Here is a 21,675-nt window from a genome sequence, read left to right on the forward strand (position 1 = left end):
TGGCCAGTCCATCACCTTTACCCTCAGCTTCTTTAGCAAGGCAGTGGTTGCCTTGGAGGTGTGTTTGGGATCATTATCATGTTGGGATACTGCCCTGTGGCCCAGTCTCCGAAGGGAGGGGATCATGCTCTGCTTCAGTATGTCACAGTACATGTTGGCATTCATGGTTCCCCAATGAACTGTAGCTCCCCAGTGCTGGCAGCACTCATGCAGCCACAGACCATGACACTCCCACCACCAAGCTTGACTGTAGGCAAGACACACTTGTCTTTGTACTCCTCACCTGTTGCTGTCACATGCGCTTGACACATCTGAACCAAATACATTTATCTTGGTCTCATCAGACCACAGGACATGGTTCCAGTAATACATGTCCTTAGTCTGCTTGCCTTCAGCAAACTGTTTGCGGTCTTTTTTGTGCATCATCTTTAGAAGAGGCTTCCTTCTGGAACGACAGCCACACAGATCAATTTGATGCGGTATGCAGTGTATGGTCTGAGCACTGACAGGTTGACCCCCACCCCTTCAACCTCTGCAGCAATGCTGGCAGCACTCATACGTCTATTTCCCAAAGACAACCTCTGCATATGACGCTGAGTATGTGCGCTCAACTTCTCTGGTCGACCGTGGCAGGGCATGTTCTGAGTGGAACCTGTCCTGTTTAACCGCTGTATGATTTTGGCCACCGTGCTGCAGCTCAGTTTCAGGGTCTTTGCAATCTTCTTATAGCCTAGGCCAGTAATGGCGAACCTTGGCACCCCAGATGTTTTGGAACTACGTTTCCCATGATGCTCAAGCACTCTGCAGTGTAGTGGAGCATAATGGGAAATGTAGTTCCAAAACATGTGGGGTGCCAAGGGTCGCCATCACTGGCCTAGGCCATCTTTATGTAGATCAACAATTCTTTTTTTAAGATCCTCAGAGAGTTCTTTGCCACAAGACTTCCAATGACCAGTATGAGAGTGTGAGAGCGATAACACCAACTTTAACACACCTGCTCCCCATTCACACCTGAGTCACATGAAACCAGGGAGGGAAAATGGCTAATTGGGCCCAATTTGGACATTTTCACTTAGGGGTGTACTCACTTTTGTTGCCAGCGGTTTAGACATTAATGGCTGTGTATTGAGTTGTTTTGAGGGGACAGCAAATTTACACTGTTAGGCCCCTTTCACACGGGGCGGATCAGTGTTGATCCGACCCGTGAACATCCGCTGCTCAGCGGGGATCGCTCCGTTTTTCCCAGCTGAGCCGGCGGATGACAGGGCGGGACCTGTCAGATCTCCGCTCTCCCCTATGATGGATCGGATGAACACGGACCGTCTGTCCGTGTTCATCTGATCCGCTCTGCAGACGGATAGAAAAATAGGATTTTCTTCCGTCTGCAGAATCGGACAATAGCGGGGCCGGATGATATCGGGTGTCAGCGGATGTTCATCCGCTGACACCCGCTATCCCATAGGGATGCATGTATGTCCATATTTCATCCGAAAACGGATGGATGAAATACGGACATACGGTCCGCACGTGTGAAAGGAGCCTTATACAAGCTGTACCCTTACTACTTTACATTGTAGCAAAGTGTCATTTCTTCAGTGTTGTCACTTGAAAAGATATAATAAAATATTTACAAAAATGTGAGGGGTGTACTCACTTTTGTGAGATACTGTCAGATTTGCCTATTACAAAAAGGATCTACTACTTCCTGATCTACAGTCATACACAATGACTGAGATTTTCTGTTCTCAAAATGCAAGTCTATAGGGTTGACTTACTAAATCAAACAGGTTGTTGATATTGCAGAGGTGTTTTCACTTTGCAAAGGAATTTTCCATAAGCTGAATGAGGTGAAGCTCTGCTGAGTTCCATCATCAAATTATATGCAAGCAAAAATACATTTCATTTTCCTCCTACATGATTGGGTATTCTTTGCAAAGTGAATTATCACTGTATTTAGTAAACTAAGGCCGTGATTTGAACCGTTAATGTATAGGCTGAATGTACCAAATTGATCAATCGATCAACCCGAGTACAACCAGCCTGACGGATTCTCTTGAGATTATCGCTAGTGGCTGCTATAGCCGCTAGCGATAATCACTGCCTTCTTCCGGAGGGAATGACTTCCCCTCGACGAGAGAAGACAATTTCTGATTCCCCTGTCAGCACTGTTGCAGGAAAGAAATTTGCACTGTATATGGCCTGCCTAAGGCTAGCAATACATTATACAATTTTCTTGTACAATTTTCCTTTAGATTTACCAAAACCGTATATGAGGTCAGACCTTAACACTTTCATATTGTATGCAATCAGGCAGGCCCTTTCACAACATAGTTGAACGTAAATTTAATCACTTAAAGACCGGAAGGATTTACCCCCTTAATGAGCAGGCCATTTTTTGCGATACAGCACTGTGTCGCTTTAACAGACAATTGCGCGGTCGTGCAACGTTGTACCCAAACAAAATGTACGTCTTTTTTTTCCCACAAATAGAGCTTTCTTTTGGTGGTATTTGATAACCTCTGCAGTTTTTATTTTTTGCGCTATAAACAAAAAAGAGTGACAATTTTGAAAAAAAAGCAATATTTTTTACTTTTTGCTATAATAAATATCCCCCCCCCCCAAAAATTATAAAAAAACTAATTTCTTCCTCAGTTTAGGCCAATATGTATTCTTCTACATATTTTTGGTAAAAAAAAAATCACAGCAAGCGTATATTGATTGGTTTGCGCAAAAGTTCTAGCATCTACAAAATAGGGAATAGATTTTTTACTAGTAATTAGCGGTGATCAGCGATTTTTTTTTTGCGAGATTGCGGTGGACAGATCGGACGCCTTTTATGAGACCAGTGACATTTATACAGTGATCAGTCCTATAATAATGCACTTATTACTGTATAAATGACACTGGCAGGGAAGGGGTTAACACTAGTGGTGATCAAGTGGTTAAATGTGTTCCCTGGGAGGTATTTCTAACTGGGGGGGGTGGACTGACTGGAGGAGGAGAGAGATCGCTGTTTCTAATCACTAGGAACAGACGATCTCTCCCCTGACAGAACGAGGATCTGTTTATTTACATTGACATATCCCCGTTTTGGCTCTCTGTGGAGCGAGGCTGCATGATGGCCAGAGCTCATACGATGGGGGTGGATTTCTCAAAGGGACGGATGTGATATTGAGAAGCATGTAAACTACACGTCTTTGCAGTTTTACAATGATGGGCAGAGCTGATAAGGGTGGGTAGTTCAATGTTGATGGGTGGGTTACAAAGATCCGCCCCTTTGAGAAATACACCCCCATCGTATGAGCTCTGGCCATCTTCTGTATGCATCCACCCCTACACCCGCCCCCTGCAGAGTTGCACGAACATCAGGAGCGTGCGGGAGCGTGTGGCATAATGTAGTGTTAATTGCGCAGGCGCCATGTACAGTTCATGAACAGCTGTTCATGTTCGGAGACTTTGGGCATCTCTTTTGTCCTCCATACTGCGCAAGCGCTGCACCAGCGCAGTACAGGGGGGGAGCACTATCCGACAGGGGACCTTTCTCGGCAGAACACCGGCACCTGCATCCAGAGCAGATGGACAGATCGGCTTGGGGTGCCGACATTGCGGGCTCCCTGGACAGGTAAGTGTCCTTATAAAAAAAAGTCAACAGCTACAGTGTTTTTTTTTTCTCCCAGATTGGAACTCCTCTATAAGAGGAAATACCCTTGCAAATTGAAAATTCCCTTGCAAAGTGAACAATTTTTTTGCTTTGTAACTCAACCCCTGTAAGTCAACTGACAACATATCATTGTCTATGTGGCTTATTACTTATCTCAACAGTCATTAAGATAAAGTCAGGGTAATCGCAATTAGCACCCTTTTATAGCTAATCAACAAATCATTATTTGTAATAGGATAACAGAAAACCGGAAGAGCAAGCCTGTAAGATTAAAAATAAAGCCTGACTTTACACTTAGAACTGCATTACTGTATTATAAAAATATGCTCACTAAAAATACAGTATACTTCCCTCCTGCTGTACCCTTTGACTTCCAATGCCATCACCTTGTGGTCTTGTATTTCAATTGTGCTTCTGTGTTGTCACTGTCATAAGAGCTTCAAATGGAGTCTACAAGTAGCCATTTCAGCACACATTACACAGGCATGGCTCTCTGTTGTCTTCATCAGGCATCCTGCCATAGAAAAAATCATGGTTGTCAATTATTTTTAAATAAACCCCAACAATGAACTTTTCTTATTTGTTCAGCTTTGATCTGTAAAGCAGTAGTAAACTCTGCATTTTTACCTGCAGGCAATATAATAAAGCATACATGTAGGTAAAATGAATATCTCCTGCACCGTTTAGGAGACATTCTAGCGAGGATCAGCTGGTGATGTCATCAGCGCTTGCACTCTGAAGGAATGGTATACTGTGCCGTTCCTTCAGAGTCATGTGCTGTGGCCGAGCCTCCCAATCACATGCGCAGGAGTGATGTCATTGCGGCCATTCTAGTGACCACAGCCCGTGGACCCAGAAGACCAGGTGAAGATGAAAGCCTCCGCAGAGGTGACAGCATGGCGCTGGAGGGACTCAATTCAAGATAAGTCTTTCATAATGTGCTAGTATGCAGTGCAGGAAGAAACTTTTTTTTGTTAAGAGTTTACTACCACTTTAAATGAAGATATTTTTTGTTTTATCTGTACAAAAAAGTACCAGTAAAAACCTGTTGAATATGTCAAATTCAGAGCTGTCCTTTGCAAACTGTGTTATTTCAGGAGCCCTCACAATTCTTATCTTGCATTACAGATCAATTAGTCCTTCGTGGAGATTATGAGAATGGGTGGAATTTAGTCATTTAATAACAGACAACTAGGCAGGGCCGACAACAAATCTTGCAATTTTAGTCATCAAATAGCACGTGGTGTAACGCTACAAGAAGAAATTAGAAGCTGAATGTATTTCTGTGCTTGCAAGGTTGATAGGATTAAAATATGGGGAAACTTGCATGTATTGCAAAGATGTGCTGCACATGTTTTGTTTTTTTTTTAATTGGCCAGTTATACACTTTAAAACTAAAAATGTAAATTGATTGTTTTTGCCAGAAGGCATATTTGGTTACAACTTTGTAATGACCCTGCATTCTACAATCCGGTGGGGGATTATTTGTCGAGTTTTATCTTTAGTAAATGTTAGATGTTTTCTTTAATGCTACTCATTAGGTATTCTGATTCATTCTTGTCTCTTTACAGATCATTGAAGTGGTATTTGAGGCCAATTCCATTTTTTTTTTATAAGCGCCTCTACCTGATCATATCTAGAGGTACAGAGATCCTAAAAAGAAAAAAAAATGGTTTCCTTAAATTGCAGTGAACCTCTTTCTGCCTCTGATCTTCTTTCAAGTTCTGCTTCCCCTAGTGAACACAACATGGCAGTACCTCATTCTGGTGAGGTATCATTGCTCACCCATCTTGAAAATAAAGCCAGCCCCTCTCCATCCTTGGGAGAACAGTTTAATAATGCAGCTGTCTTCATAGAAGAGAATGGTGAAGATGGAGGTGGCCTTAAGGAAGTTGAAGAAATTCTTTTGTCCCAGTTGGTGAAAGCGGTAGAGGATTCAAAGGAAACCGCTTCACTGGCACAATTAAAGCTTCCAGACTTTTGTGCTCAAATTTCTGGGGACTTCTCTCCTACACTTGAGGAAATTGAGGAGTTTTTAAAAGAAAACATGGATCTAATTAGAGAAGAACTGGCTGAGAAGCAGCCCATTCCTGGCACGTGGCTGCAGGGCTGCATGACAAATGAGCATGTGACACAAACTACTGGCCCAGCTCAGCCAACCGAGGATGTTCCAACTCCAGAGATACCAGATGCTTCAGCAAGTTCACCTTCTGCAACAGGCAGTATTCCTGTTATACTTCAGATACAGCCTATGTCAATGCCTGGTGCTGCCTCGTTGACACAGAGCCCTACAGGTGATGTACGCCTTACACAGCTTGTAATCAGCGTACAAGGCCAAAGCCTGTCATTGGCCCCAATCCCAGGGCCTACTTCACCTGGGGACCAAAAGTATGTTAGAATTGCCCCCTTGCCAGTGGCAGTCCGACCCTTGACTATAGGAGGAGTATTTGTGAGTGAAGGACAGCAGAAGATACAAAAGGGAACACCAGCTGTGATCAGAGTTCATAAATGTAGTCACCCTGGCTGTAACAAAATGTATACCAAAAGTTCACACCTTAAGGCGCACTTTCGGCGGCACACAGGGGAGAAGCCTTATGTTTGCACTTGGCCAGAGTGTGGTTGGAGGTAAGGGCATCATTCTTGCTTATTTTAGATTTTCATGTAAAACCGTATATGCTGTTTTTTGCAAAAACATTGGTATTCACTACAGTGCTATATATGCATTGCTGGAAGTCGGGCTTAATAAAAATTATGTTAACCACTTGCCGACCAGCCACCACAGTTGTACTGCGGCAGAATGGCACGGCTGGGCGAAATGACGTTATGTACCGTAGCTTCGCCCTGTGGCCACTAGGGGGCGCGCGCCACCCCCGAGCCGATGCGAGTACCTGGTGGTCGCGATCGCCGCTGACACACGGAGAACTGGGATCTGTGTGTGTAAACACACAGTTTCCGGTTCTCTGAGGGGAGAACAGACAGATCGTCTGTTCATACAGAGTATGAACAGCGATCTGTCATCTCCCCTGCACAGTTTCCTCCCCCCTTCAGCTGGCACACACACTAGGGAACACATTAACCCCTTGATTGCCCCATAGTGTTAACCCCTTCACTGCCAGTGACATTTTTACAGTAGTCAATGCATTTAACATAACGGTGCACATAAAGGTCCCAAAAATGTGTCAAAATTGTCCGACGTGTCCGCCATAATGTTGCAGTCCCGATAAAAATTGCAGATCGCCACCATTACTAGTAAAAAAAAAACCAATAATAAAAAATTCCATAAAACTATCCCCTATTTTGTAGACGCTATAACTTTTGCGCAAACCAATCAATATACGCTTATTGCGATTTTTTTTTTTTTTTACCAAAAATATGTAGAAGAAAACATATCGGCCTAAACTGAGGAAAAAAATAGTTTTTCTATATATTTTTGGGGGATATTTATTATTGCAAAAAGTAAAAAAATAATGCGTTTTTTTTTCAAAATTGTCGCTCTTTTTTTGTTTATAGCGCAAAGAATAAAAACTGCAGAGGTGATCAAATACCACCAAAAGAAAGCTCTATTTGTGGGAAAAAAAGGACGTCAATTTTGTTTGGGTGCAACGTCCGCGCAATTGTCAGTTAAAGGAACGCAGTGCTGAATCGGAAAAAGTGCTCTGGTCAGGAAGGGGGTAAAATCAAATCTTCCGGGGCTGAAGCGGTTAAAGAGAATGAATTTGCAAGGTTTACAGTATGCTTAGAATATATAGAAATTGCAAAAAGTGGGATTGATTTATATATTTGTTTAAATCGGGCTTGAGGGCCGAATGAAGATATTTTAAGAGGACAAAAAAAATGAAAAGTCAACAGCTACAAATACTATATGCTATAATGAGCTACAAAAAGCCTTTGGGTCCCCAGCGCCGGCACGTTTACTAAGGGAAGCTGGCTGTGACTCCTTGCGGCTTCACAGCTGACTTCACACTGTGTATGAGCAAGCTGCCTGGCGCTTTGTGAATGGTCCCGCAGCCTTCTGGGATCTGTGACGTGTTGTTGGCTTACTATGGGCTAAGTCGAACACCCCCTCGTGGAGTTCAGCTATCACTACACTCGTCGCGCTCTGACAAGAGAGACGCTGTTTGCTTATACACAGCATCTCTGCCCGCCCCTCCCATATGCTGTTAATTCGCTGAAGGCTTTGGGGTCAGTTCACTAAGAGTTAAATACCGCATGAAATTTTTGAGTTAAAATAACTTGTGGTATTTCACAAAAAAAAGCACATTAAATACCGCACGCGTTAAATTTTTTATTTTGCAGTAACGTGTTTTTATACGTTAGGCCCCTTTCATATGGGGTGGATTCTATTCAGAACAGCAGGAGATCAGCTCACAGATTACCTGCTGATCGAAGCAGAGCAGGCGGATGATGACACATCCGTGTTCGCTCAGTTTCTGCAGAGCAGACACAGTAAGAGCCTGCTCTGCTGTATGGCGGCCGGGAGTAAACAGACTCCACTGTTCATTTACAACCGACTACCCTCCGAACCGATCTGCCTAAACAAAAGAGGATGGGTCTCCTTCCATTTTTTTTTTTTTTTTTTTTTTTTTTTTTTTTTAGCAGACCGGATCAGACCCAGAGGTAGGCAAATGTAAGTGGATACAAGTCTGTTTACACCTACATGTCCATAGGAATGCATGGACCTTCCGATCAGATCCGCTTGCATGAAAGGGGCCCTATTTTAAAGCAGTTGGGACTGCCAGCTGCAGCATGGAGTGGATCCATACATCCTTATCCAAGCATGCAGTCTGGCAGGCCAGGCAAGGGGGATGATGAGCGTGCTCCCCAAAGTCATACCAAGCTTCGTGCCCTCAACATTAGGAGGTGGGGGGGCTGGCAAAGCACCTTGTCCCCATTGAGATGAGGACAAGAGCCTCTTCCCTGGCCCGGTGGTTGTGGGAGGTGACTTTTTGGAATCTTGAAGCCCCTTTAACAAGGGGGCCCCCAGACTCTGGCCCTTCCATGTGAATGAGTGTGGGGTACACAGTAGAGCTGCACGATTCTGGCTAAAATGAGAATCACGATTTTTTTGCTTAGAAGATAGATCACGATTCTCTTAACGATTTTCGCGTCGTAACATCATCTTTCACATTAAGTAAAAAAATTGGGCTAACTTTACTGTTTCATTTTTTTTTTTATTCATTGAAGTGTATTTTTCCAAAAAAATTGCGTTTGAAAGACCACTGTGCAAATACAGTGTGACATAAATAATTTTTTTGTTGCAGCTGCAGTTAAGTGTTTACATAGTTTTGTTTGCTCTTTAGCGCGGGTTTTTTTCTTGACATAAAATATTGCAACAATCGCCATTTTATTCCCTAGGGCCTCTGCTAAAAAAAATATGTATAATGCTTGGGGGTTCCAAGTAATTTTCTAGCAAAAAAATCTGATTTTAACTGTAAGAAACAAGTGTCAGAAAAAGGTTTAGACTTTAAGTAGTTAAACTTCCTGCATATCCACACAGAAGTTTTATCCCTTTGAACTAAGACAGAAGAGTTACAATGTTGTTAAAAACTTGGCAGACTGCCAGAGTGAGCAGAGAACTCTCTATACTTGTTACATGAACGAATAGGGAAACACTGCAATACAGATCTTCAGAGAGAGTGAATCGAGATCGCAATCTTTTAACGATTAATTGTGCAGCTCTAGTACACAGTACCGCCTACTCATTCACCATAAAAATGACTAGTGTAAATAAAAACAGTTTTTGACAGGTCCTTTATTAAGAAAAAAATTTCCCCAAATCAGTGAATATTTTTTATTCTGAGTGAAAGTTATAGATTCTACAAACTATGGTATATAAACTTGAAAATTGATCAGTCCTGATTTACTGACTGCCTATCTCATTTCTTAAGGCTCTAAAATGCCAGGACAGTAGAAGTTTTGAAGTTGTAATTTTTTTGTCACAATTTTTTGGCAAAATTAAAAAATTAAATATTTTTTCACAAAGTTGTAATTTTAAGAAGTTACAGTATTTCTCACATACAGCATAGGCATTCTTATAATTACACCCCAAAACACATTCTGTTATACCTCCAGAGTATGGAAATACTATACATGTGAGACTTTTTCACAGCGCAGATGCATAGAATGGCCCAAAATCCAAAGAGCACCAATCCTTGAACACCAGGACAGGGGAAACACCCACAAAATGATCACATTTTGGAAGGCAAACACCTCAATGTATTTTCTAAGAGGTGTGGTGTGTCTTTTGAAGACTTCATTTATTTTGCCCAAATTTTTTTTTTTAGAAAATGCAAAAAAAAAAAAATGAATTTTTTACACACAGTTATCAATTTAACAAGGTATTTCACACACACTGGATGGGCATACTTAGACTTACAACCTAAAATACATTCTGCTACTTCTCCTGAGTATGACGATACCTCATGTGTGATACATTTTGGATTGATTGTATACTGGACAGTATGTATCATCTTGTGTATCACACAAATCAACCAACCGTATCAAAACCAATGTACTATAATGGTCACCTCCTGTACAAGTGGTCAGAGAATATAGCTTGGTGTAGCATCATCTTTAGCAGTTCCTATAAGCCAAGCAGGCCTAGCCTACTGCTACGTGACTGCCCCTATGAATACCATGTTCACTGGCCAGGAAGTACAGGAGGCTAAAGAAAGGTGCAGTTGTTTGCTGGGGGGGGGGGGGGGGGGGTTGGCTCTGATTGATGTCTCAAAGGAAAATAGTCAGTTGGACATGCAGATGGGTCATTTCAGGTGAAGGCAGAGACATGGTCAGAAGACAGGCAAAGGATTGGTCCAGGCAGAAACTTTGTCAATAAACAGGCCAGGGTTAGTACAGGCAGAGGTAACACTGCACTGGTGTGGCGGTGATCCTGAACACTGTTGCTGGCTGCACTGGTCTGTTGACAGTGGGACTTGAGTAGCAGAGATCAGGAACACTGTTGATAGCTTACACTGGTCTGGAGAAAGTGAAACTGGGGACTAGTGTGGCAGCAATCGCCAACACTGCTGCTGACTTACACTGGGACTGGTGTGGTGACAATCAGGAACACTGTTGCTAGCATACACTGGTCTGGTGACACTTGGACTGGTGTGGAAGTGATCAGGAACACTTTAACTGGTGTGGGGGTGATTAGGGACACTGTGAGTGGATGACAGTGATTAGTGACACTGAGTGGTATGGCAGTGATTAGAAACATTGACTGGCAGCACAGGTCTGGTGACATTGTACAGCTAAGGTGAGTCAGTGGCTGTTGGCAGTGACATGCAATGACATACATACAGAGCCAGCCATTGTACGTGATTGCCGCCACAGCAGTAGGATGTCATCATAGTGACACTGCACTGTTTTGGTGACAGATTAAAGTAGAACTATAGGCAAAACTTTTTTTTACATTTTGGATAGAGCAAGGGAGGGTTATAACCCCTGTAGGATTTTTTTTCGCCATCTGTGGAGATTTCCCTTCACTTCCTGTCCCATAGCCAAATAGGAAGTAAAAGGAAATTCCTATAAATTCCTTGGGGACCCCCAGGTCCCCATAACTAGTGTCCCCATCGGAATATTTCCCCTCTATTACTTTTTTGGGGACAACCCACAATTTAGGATTTCCTTTAACTTTCACTGTCAATGATAATTGTAAATGGGACAAATAGAGAGGGTGAATCTCCTAATGGGGGCACAGACAGCAATACAAATTAACAAGCATTCTAATCCAAGTCCACTCTATCCAAAACTAAAAAAAAAAATTGCCTTTAGTTATACTTTAATTTTTTCCGTTTTTTTTTTGCACACTGTAGTGCTCTGGGGGATGATTGGGATTTTTTTTTTTCACTGTGAATGCCTATTAGTGATGATCACTGTATAAGCAATCATTTTTACTGTGTTTTGCATCCATTCATGATGCTGTTGTTCACTATTGTGATTGCTGGGATGAGCCACAGATATCACATGGTACAGGGCCACTGTGATTGGTCACAGTGTTTACATGGTACAAGGCCAATCACAGAGATCACAGCAGTAAGTAATGCCATCATGAATTAAAGCCATTGTTTACTATTGAACAATTGATCGCTGTGATTGGTTACGGCCATCACATGGTACCAGGGCCAATCACAGTGACCCAGTACCCTTAGTCCAGTAAACACATCGGTCACAGATCGCAGCACTGCACACCCAGAGGGTGTGCACGAGTCACTCTTCTGGGAGGAAAAAAAAAATGGGTATGTCCTCCCAGAATGACACTGCTCCTGTTCAGCTGTTTATGTGCAGTGGTTGGTCAGGAGGTGGTTAATGGGTGTGTTCAGTAAAGGCACAAGAAATTAGAATTGTGTGTTATCAGCCTAAGTACATTGTTTTTGTATATTGTTGTGACTTAGATCTGGATCAGATCACATATGGCACATTACTGTAAAAAAAAAAAAAAGCTCATTTGACGGTGTTCACACACTTTCTTGCCACTGTATGAAGCTTTAAAGGAGTGTAATAAGTTTATCTGAGGAAACATTCTGAACTGGATCACCCGGTCTAGTACAGATGACATGCATATATTGTTGAATTCGAGTTAGTTTTCAAATTCTAGTTAGGATGTTGCCAGTACTTCTCTGGTACTGGTTCGGCTAATCTCCACTGAAGCAATCACTTGTATTAACAACAGGAATGCCGCACACTTAGACGCAAAATAATCTTGCTTTTTTAAAATAGCCAGCAGGAATAAGTTCTCTGGTTAAAGTCTAATGCCTCTAATGCCCCGTACACACGGTCGGATTTTCCGATGGAAAATGTCTGATCGGAGCGTGTTGTCGGAAATTCCGACCGTGTGTGGGCTCCATCGGACATTTTCCATCGGATTTTCCGACACACAAAGTTGGAGAGCAGGAGATAAAATTTTCCGACAACAAAATCCGCTGTCGGAAATTCCGATTGTGTGTACACAAATCCGACGGACAAAGTGCCACGCATGCTCAGAATAAATAAAGAGATGAAAGCTATTGGCCACTGCCCCGTTTATAGTCCCGACGTACGTGTTTTATGTCACCGCGTTTAGAACGATCGGATTTTCCGACAACTTTGTGTGACCGTGTGTATGCAAGACAAATTTGAGCCAACATCCGTCGGAAAAAATCCTAGGATTTTGTTGTCGGAATGTCCGAACAAAGTCCAACCGTGTGTACGGGGCATTAGTTTTGTTTTCTGTATGGTTTCTGTTAGACATGCCTACATTTGTTGTGGAGTCACTCAATAGTCTACACCAGTGGGGCCACAGGATGTGATCAGAGGAAGAGGTTACTGCTGACAAAAAGCAGGAGGTGCCCTTCTGCAATTGAGAGCTAAAAAAGGTGGGTGGGTGGGCAGGGGTTGGGTGTGCTTGCTGGGAGCAAAAACCTGAATGGGCTCAAGAAGCCTCCAGTGTTTCTGAAAAATAATGGGAAACCTCTCAGGTCGAACCTTGAAAATTACAGTCCAGAAAGTATTTTACATTTATTCTAAATGGCCATTTTTCCTGAGGCATATCCTTTTTTTGGTTTTCCTTATATTTATGGCGACCGAGTGTTCTAATGCCAAATGGAGAAAAGTGTTCCCTTTTACAAGGATCTTACATATAGCTAGTGGGACCTTACTCCACTTAGGGTATGCCAAATAGTTGATGAACATACAAGATGCATCTCAAATTATTTTGACAACTGAAGTACACCTAGTATGCTTAAAAGAGGAGTGTTTAAAGTGTACACCATTGAGATAATTATTTATTTTGGAGGATGTTGGTTTTGACTACCATTTGATCACCCCTGTTGCACTTTCCACAGGTTCTCTCGCTCTGATGAACTTTCAAGACACAAGAGGTCCCACTCTGGTGTAAAGCCATATCAATGTACAGTGTGTGAGAAGAAGTTTGCCCGCAGTGACCATCTGTCTAAACACATGAAGATACACCGTGGCCAGCGAGTTGGTGGTTGCCGGACACCACGAACCAGCACTTAATATAGTTTTTTCTTTAGTAATCTTCCACTAGCTGGCCAGCCTGAAATACTTGTTGCTTCACCTATAACATGTCCTCAGTCCTTAGATATAACCTGCAAAACACTTACTGTACATAGCCACTATAATCAAATCAAGACGGGGGGCTGTGTAATGTTATAGAACACTGTATTGCAGGCTTTGCTGACAATAATCATACAAACCAGGATACTGTATTTAACTTGGTTACATTTTTAAGTACCAAGTCTCTGGTCTATCTGTGTGGAGCAGAATCCCTGTGAATGTTGCCCTACCTCTGGTTTATGGACAGTTACTTATCCTGTGGGCTGTGATTTGGTCACTTCTTTGGAATATCATACTATGTACTTCTGTTTATTTGTAAATACGTGTAAAGCCTTGTTTAATTATGTTTGGATGTGTTAATATACATGTGTACCCTTATCTCTACTGTATGCATTTTAATATGTCCACATTTTTGTGGGTATTGTTACAGCTTCTGTCAAGTCTCTAAAGAAATAAAAACAACAGCTTCCTGTAGAAGATACGTTTGTATACTCTACTACTTCTCTAGTACCTTGTGTATCACACCTCTCCTCCAAAGCTGATGTCACCATCAGTGTTTTCTTTTCTCCCTTGGCCCCTTTCCACTGCAGTGATGCTGAGGTCAGTAGACACAGGCCTCCAATATTCCTTGAAATGTCTGTTGCTGAAGACACTGATAGATTGGTTGCAGCATGCGAATGGAGGGAGGAAAAACTGGCCTGGAGAGGTGAATATAGTACTTCTTATGTCTTACAGGGAGCTGCTGATTTTTTCTGGACAAGGTCTCTTTAAATGCATAAGAAAAAGAGAAAAATGTATATACATAGGCAGGTGTACTTATACAAATTTGCATGAAGACCATGACTGCCTACTTTCCCTGTTTGCAAGAGTGTGTGTGTGTATGTGTGTATGTGTATATAAAAGAATACACCTTATCAAACCATTTCCTATAATGGAAGCTGCCTTTGCAGGAGGAATGTAGAAGCCATGCCGTAGTCCATGATGGCAAAGTGCAATTCCACATTACACTAAATTATTAGCACAGTATAATTGTGGGTGCTACCTGTAACACTGTTAGGGTTCATATTGACCGGTGTTTTAGTCCTCATTCCATTTGAACAAGGAGCATATGCAGCTGCATGAAAGGAAGCAAGGTTTGACAAGAAAGGACTGCGTTTGACCTGCTTGGCCGGCAAGCAGGTCAAACGCAGACTGCATTCAAGAACACGCAGCACAAAGGTCAAATACAGCCCCTGAACTGTAATTTGTGCGAAGGAACATCAGCATTGAACAGTCAATGATGTCTGGTCTGATGTGCCACCACAGTGGTAGATTAAGGGTAGACATCTACTAGTCAACCTTTTGGCTGATGGCCGTGTAGCTCTGCGAGATACAGAACCCATTTGCACTCAACTGGTCAGCTGTTGTAAGAGCCAAAGGTATGTATTCTGGCTTTTGAGTGCAGATTTATATATAACTCACAAACACTGATACACTGACTGCTGTGTGCATATTTTATCTAGAATACACACATACATATATGTAATTTTTTTGTAAAACAATTACTGAAAGCTGTTACAGTCAAAATATTTGCAAGCTGTGACGAGGAAGCGCTTAAATGCTAAAGAATGCAAAGTATGCTAGTCAAAAGCAACAAATCCAATATTTTTTCTTAATTTCAGTGTAGTTTACTGAAAGTTGGCTGGTTTGGGTTACTGCCCTTTTTGCAAGATACAATTCTATCATATAGTGAATACAGCGTGATTGCCCAAATGTTCAGTTTTTTTTAATCTGAAGTAGCTGTATTGCACAATGCCCCCCATTGCATAAAAACATCCTGTTGCCCATTGCTTTGGAACTATAGTTACTGACAAGGGTTGGGCGACAAGGCCATTTATTCCAATTCCAGCCACCATCACCTCATTTGGAGGATCTCATATCACTTAGCACAGCTGCAGTATAACATTAGCAGCTTGCTGTTTGATTTTGCTCATTGCCTGCAGTATATGCATAGTACTTTTTAACAGAAAGGTGGTATAGGGGTGAGCTCCTTCTCCACTCACAACTATTTAGCAATCTTATTTTTTATCCAGTAGACTAAACACTAATGTAGCTTTCACAAGAACAATAAAAAACTGACAGAGCAGTACAGAGATGTACTTTGGGGAATCTTATGAAATAACAATATTGTATGTACTGTATTCCATTTTTTTTTTTTTTTATTATTATTGTTATGTTCTGTTTCATTAGGTGTCTATACAAGCTGTTTTTATAGCAGCGCAACTAACTTTAGACATTTGGCCTAAAATTATGGGCAATCCAATCATAAGGCTTTTTTACATTTTTCTGGCAGTGATCAATTTTGGAACTGAGCTATGTTTAGTTTGTGCAAAATTATGACTACACCTATTGTGACTTTTCAGACTGAACAAGTTACTGAGAATTTACATTTAGACAGATCTCATTATCTTGTGCATGTATGTTCCAAGGTGACACATCTGAATACACAGTTTAAGTTTAAATGGTTAGATCAACTGTATATCAATGGGAGTTTAACAAAAACAGATAATTTAAAGGGCATGGATGTAAAGCCTAGTTACCTGTTTGGGTCATAGCACTTACCTAGTATACTTGGGTTGGGGTGGAGTTCTCTTACAAAAAAAGTATTTTTCTCATTTGGCTTTTACTTAATACTTAATAAGGGGTTAAAATTCTGGTAAATTAGCTCTGAGTACCAAAAGCAGTGGTTAGGAGAGTATGTAAGGATGTATGAATGAAACAATCCTTTTTTTTTTTTCAATAGTAAATTTGCTTATTTTGTGTTTATGATACAAATCTATTACTGTCTTCCTTCTGAACTGATTTACAGATAACTTTCATAAATCAGAAATGACCAATGTGCTGAGTCTGCTTAGTTGTGATAAATATAGACCAGCTAGTGTCACTGGGCAGTAGCCATACTACAGCATATGTTTACTGCTAAAAATGGATACCGTATGGACAGATTGTGTGGCAATTAAAATTAATATTCAATATTACCTATTTATTGTTCATAGGGATACATTTGATCGTTAAGGGGAACTTGTTTGATAATAAATTATAATCCTATTGTAGAATTAAATTGACTCAGTTTACCCCTTGTATTTGCTTTGTTTGTAATCTCTGCATGTAATGAGGATGTTTTGAATGAAAAAAAAAAAACACACAACCAAGGCTGTCTGTTGAGAACTTTTACCATCTCAATTAGGACACACTTTTTTCCTTTTTTATTTATTAAAAGAATCACAGTGAACAAATAGTTTTGCATTTATTTTTTATCGTTTTTAAGGAATCCTAAATCCCTCTAAAAGTTTTTTTTTTTTTAGGATAGTGGTACACATGATTTTTGACAGCTTTGACCATGTCAAATGTGACACACTTTTTTAAATCATTGTGATCACAATGAAATGATAGTTTGTATACATTTTTGCAGTTAGTGTGCACTCATAAATCCCACAAATCTCTCTGAAAGGCCCTTTACAATAGTGGCACACAAGATTTTATAAAAATAGTAAATTTTCCTTATAAAGAATGCCCAAAATATATTTTTGATGTGCTTAGTTTTTTACATTGACATTTATTTTGAATAGAAATGTGAGTTTCAATGTTGGGTTTGTGTTTTTTTTTTTTTTCTATAGAATTTTTACATACTTTTTTTTATTGTTGTAGTTTAAAATCAGAGAACACAGTGCTGTGTGAAATACAAGTAGGCCTTTATTTAATAAGACTGCAAGCAACACTTTCCCTGCATAAAGCTTCTGAAAAGGTCTTTTTTCTGCTTTGGGTAATCACATATAATAAATCTTTATGTAATGTTGTTACATAAAGGCTTGTGGTTAACCACTGAAGATAGAAATATGGAAGCTGCAATTGCTGATTAATATCCGATGAGCGGGTCAGGTGCACTCATCATAATCCTGTCTCTTCTGCCCTCTGAGACACTGAAACTCTCTGGAACAAGCATGATAAAAGCGATGTCTAAAAGTGTGTCCTCCCATTTTACCTGTTTGTACTGTGTTAGAGATCCCCTAGGTAGTAAAGTCAGGATCCGTATGCTAGCCCAGATTTATGTCTTCATATGTTTCTTTTAAAGTACTCCTTTAATCAAAACTGCTAACATTACTTAACAAATGTAATTTTAAACGAATAACTCTTATTTTTGAAAAAAACACTCAGTAGTCCATATGGGTTTATTGTTTATGTAACAATAATGTAAAATGTTATGTAAAAAAAAAAAGCACTTTGATCATTTCTGCCCATCATAGCTTAGCTGTCAGTGGCTCTTCCCCACGTTATTAAAAAAGGGTAATGATAGGAACAAAATAATTCTGGGAGTGTGGTTTAGGATTTCAACTAATTGGCATAGCCCTACTAGTTTTAGAAATGGAGAAAATTGCTATTTAGAGAGCTATCTGGCTCTGCCCTTAGAAACCATAGAACATATTCCTTTCTCATCTGCTGAGGGACACAGGAATCATATCTTGCCAGGTTACACTGCTGCCTGCAAGCATATTGGACAGTGGCACACAAAAAATCTGTAGGCCAGCCCAGGATAATGCCTCAAATACTCAGCGTGCCCTTTTTTGCTAGTTTCCTAAGAGGATGAACATCTTTTATTAAGCTTTACTGAAAAAAACTCTAGACTTTTTCTTTGCTTATTTTGTTTTTGATTTCTTTAAGCAAGCTATCTGAGCAGCTTTTCCCCAGCCTAGCTCTGAAGTGCTGTACCTGGACCATGCTGGACTGGACATTGCAGGACTAGCCAGGAAGTGACATTCAAGCACTGGGCTCCGCTTGTGGTACTTTCCAGACTCCATACTGGTAAAAGTTAGCCATTGAGTGCTTTCCAGGTCTGGGACATTGCCTCAGCGTTTGACCTACCTGTTGAGTAGGCCAGTTGAGCTGAGCTACCTCAGTACTGCACTGCTGGACACCTTTTGAAACTTCCTCTACCTGCTGGTTTCTCTGTGGAAGGGGTTAACACTGGGGAATCAAGTGCTGACGTCATATGCTTGGTGGAGTGTTACTCACACTCTGTTTTCCACCATTCAGTGTAGAAGAAGCATTGTCCCACTGCTGCACCTGTTTTCAAAAGCACCATGAGGAACTTCAAATTAGGTAGGTCTCCTAGCTTGTAGGTCAGGGATAGGCAGGATTTTTTTTTTTTCAAGATTTTCCTCATAGGACTCACCTCCGTGGTGCCTCTTGCGCACTGATGAGGAGTGTCTATTTTCATCCTCAGCTTAATCTGGGTTGCCTTATAAACTTGTTGGGGTGTCCCCCATGTTCTCCTACCCCTCCAGTCATACTAGTGTCAGAATTCAGGGTTTTCTCTAACAGGCATTTTACTGAAGTGCTTGTCTAGTCCAGTGTTCTCTCTAGACGTGGGTTTCTTGTTCCTTGATCCCTATGGGGTCAGACCTATAGCGGCTTAGAGCCTTTCTAATAGATTGACTAGTCTTCTTCTTTTAACGAGGGCCTGTTGTTTTTCCTAGGTATCTTCTCAGGACATGTTTCCTCTAGGTGCCTGACCCAACTTCTTGTTGATCATGTCAGGTTGCATTTTATTTATTTCCCACTTGGGAGTTTCCATCCATTATAGTGGTTTCTGGTTGATCATCGTTTCCCTTGGTCCAGGGTTCAGTGATACCTTATGACTGGTGGTCAGGGGTATCTCGGTCATGAGCATCAGGTTTGTTCTCCATGTCCTCCCTCTGATCACGTTTCCTATGAGACAGGGGGTTTGGCCTCATCTGGTGTCAGTTTGGGTGTTTGTCTTTCAGGGGCTCTTAAACAGCAGACAGTCCCCACTTCCATTTTCAATTTTTTGTTTGCCAGTGTCTGTTCCTTCTGTAGGCGGCAATATGACGCAACAGTATATCATTCCTCCTTTACACAATGGATTCCAACAAAAGGTTTTTATAGTGAGTACAAAAATCAAATTTTAGTTCAGACTGAAATTTCACACTCGCGATGTGTATTATTAAGCTCGATATGTAATGTACATAAAATGGTTATCTATACCTTTAGACTTGAAGAGTGATCACTGCATTTGGCAATCCTCAGAACACATACTGTATACATTTGGTTTTAAAGTGCTTAATAAGGGCTCTGCAAGAATGTTTTGCTAGTTGGCTAAAATGGTAATCCAGACTGAGGCCTTTTATAAAAAATAAAGTACCAGTGTTTTACTGTCTTTGTTTTATTCTTTATACTGAACACGGTCTGACTGCTTTACAATTATAGCTTGCTCTAAATCCACACTGGTCATTGTAGCTTCTGGCAGCAACATTTATTTCTAAATCATTTAAAGGATTTCAAGTTATGTTTACATTATAAATATTGTATAGTTATTTTTATACTTCTTATCTTTTAAAAACAGTATGTTTTAGCAGTTAATAAACACCCCATTTTTCAGGTGCATTTATTTGACATAATAAATGACAATGTATCTTGTTAACTTGAAATTGTTGTCAGCGTATTTTTTTGTTAGAAAATTAAAGCGATAGTAAACTCATTTTTTGAACTTTGTATATACAGGTAAGCCTATCATAAGGTGTTAAGGAGTTTGCAGTTTTTAGGAGATATTCACACTGGATGCAGCCAGTGACGTCACTGGTGCATGCACTCTGAGGAGGCTGCATACCGTGCAAGACCTTCAAAGCTGCTTCAGAGCTGCTTGCTGGAGCCGAGGGCTCCAGCGCTCATGCACAGGAGTGATGTCATCGCGGCCCCGGGCACTCATACAGCTGGAGCCCGTGAACCCGGAAGGAAGACTGGGTGAAAATGGAAGCCCTGTTAGAGGTGACAGCGCACCGATGGAGAGCTTTGCTCTAAGATGCATACTAGCACATTATGCCATTACCTTGCGGGGGATTTTTTTTTTTTTTTAAATGCCGAGGTTTACTACCGCTTTAAGGGCAGCTAATATGGATTAAATACATTCTGTTTGGATCTTTTAGTCACACATGGTACCCAATGTATACTGTGTGCCCTCCCTCAGCTGATTGACAGTGGACTGTCAAATTACAGATATTTATCATGGTTTTCAGAGGAAAAAATTATTTGATTTGATTGCAATAACCTTCTAGAAAGGCACCTATGTAAAAGTGGAGATTGTGTTTTACCTAGTATGAAAAAAAAAAAATCTTATTTGCTGTAGAAGGCAGTACATGTGGCCCAGACATGAGTACAGATTTTACAGTACTACTGTATGTGTGTGTTGTTAAGGGGAATGGGGGCTTTTTTTTGCTGGTGGGATGAAAACCTTTATTGTTAGGAGTGCTCTAATGTCTTTTTTTTTTTCCTTTCATTTTAAACTTAACCTTCTTGTACCAGTAAGTTTTCAGAGCAGTGGAGCACCCTGGATCCCTGGACCCAAGCTGTACAAAAGGCTTTTGTCCAAGTTTATATTAAGACTGGCCATAGACGGAGCAAATTCTTTCCTGCAACCACGGGCTGCAAGAAAGAAAATCACTTGCTTCCCTCATCTACACAGACAGTGTTGAAAGAGGTATCCCTCTCATCGAGCCATTGTATTTTCCCGGAGGGGGAAACCATCCCTTTTGTTAAAAAAAATCGCCTTCCAGGATGGCACCCTGAGAGATGAATGGTCCCACCTGACAGGAAACACAATCAGCAAAGCGGTTAAAACCCCCGCCCCTCCCTGTGCTCCTCAGTTCTTGATTGTGTTTCCCCACAGCGAAACCTTTTGTTTTTTTCTTTAGACCCGAAGCCTTCTGAAGCCTTTCTGAGTCTGGTGGGTGTTTCTGCCCTCCCGGGGGGTCTCCCTATTTTTCTCAGGGGGGGCAGCAGGACTGGAAGAGCCCCCCTGAGAACTGAAGGACCCTGGGTACAGTGGGGTACCCAGAACTTTAGGGATAATATTCTTGCTCTTTCCCCACTTACCTGCGAGTGTCCATTCAGTGGGGGGGGGGAGG

The 21,675-nt window shown here is 41.2% G+C and overlaps 1 protein-coding gene across 1 annotated transcript in view; it reads left to right on the top strand.

The window, feature by feature from the left end:
* LOC141128486 (Krueppel-like factor 15) overlaps positions 1-20,202 on the top strand; it is a 48,596-nt gene extending 28,394 nt beyond the window's left edge. The window contains exons 2-3 of the mRNA XM_073615793.1: positions 5,233-6,286; positions 13,483-20,202. Of these exons, the coding sequence (XP_073471894.1) occupies positions 5,331-6,286; positions 13,483-13,657 (1,131 nt within the window). The 5' untranslated portion in view covers positions 5,233-5,330 and the 3' untranslated portion in view covers positions 13,658-20,202. The remainder of the gene's footprint in view (positions 1-5,232; positions 6,287-13,482) is intronic.
* Positions 20,203-21,675: the final 1,473 nt, after the last annotated feature.

This window comes from Aquarana catesbeiana, linkage group LG02 (genome assembly GCF_042186555.1).
Source record: "Aquarana catesbeiana isolate 2022-GZ linkage group LG02, ASM4218655v1, whole genome shotgun sequence".
NCBI classification, from domain to species: domain Eukaryota; kingdom Metazoa; phylum Chordata; class Amphibia; order Anura; family Ranidae; genus Aquarana; species Aquarana catesbeiana.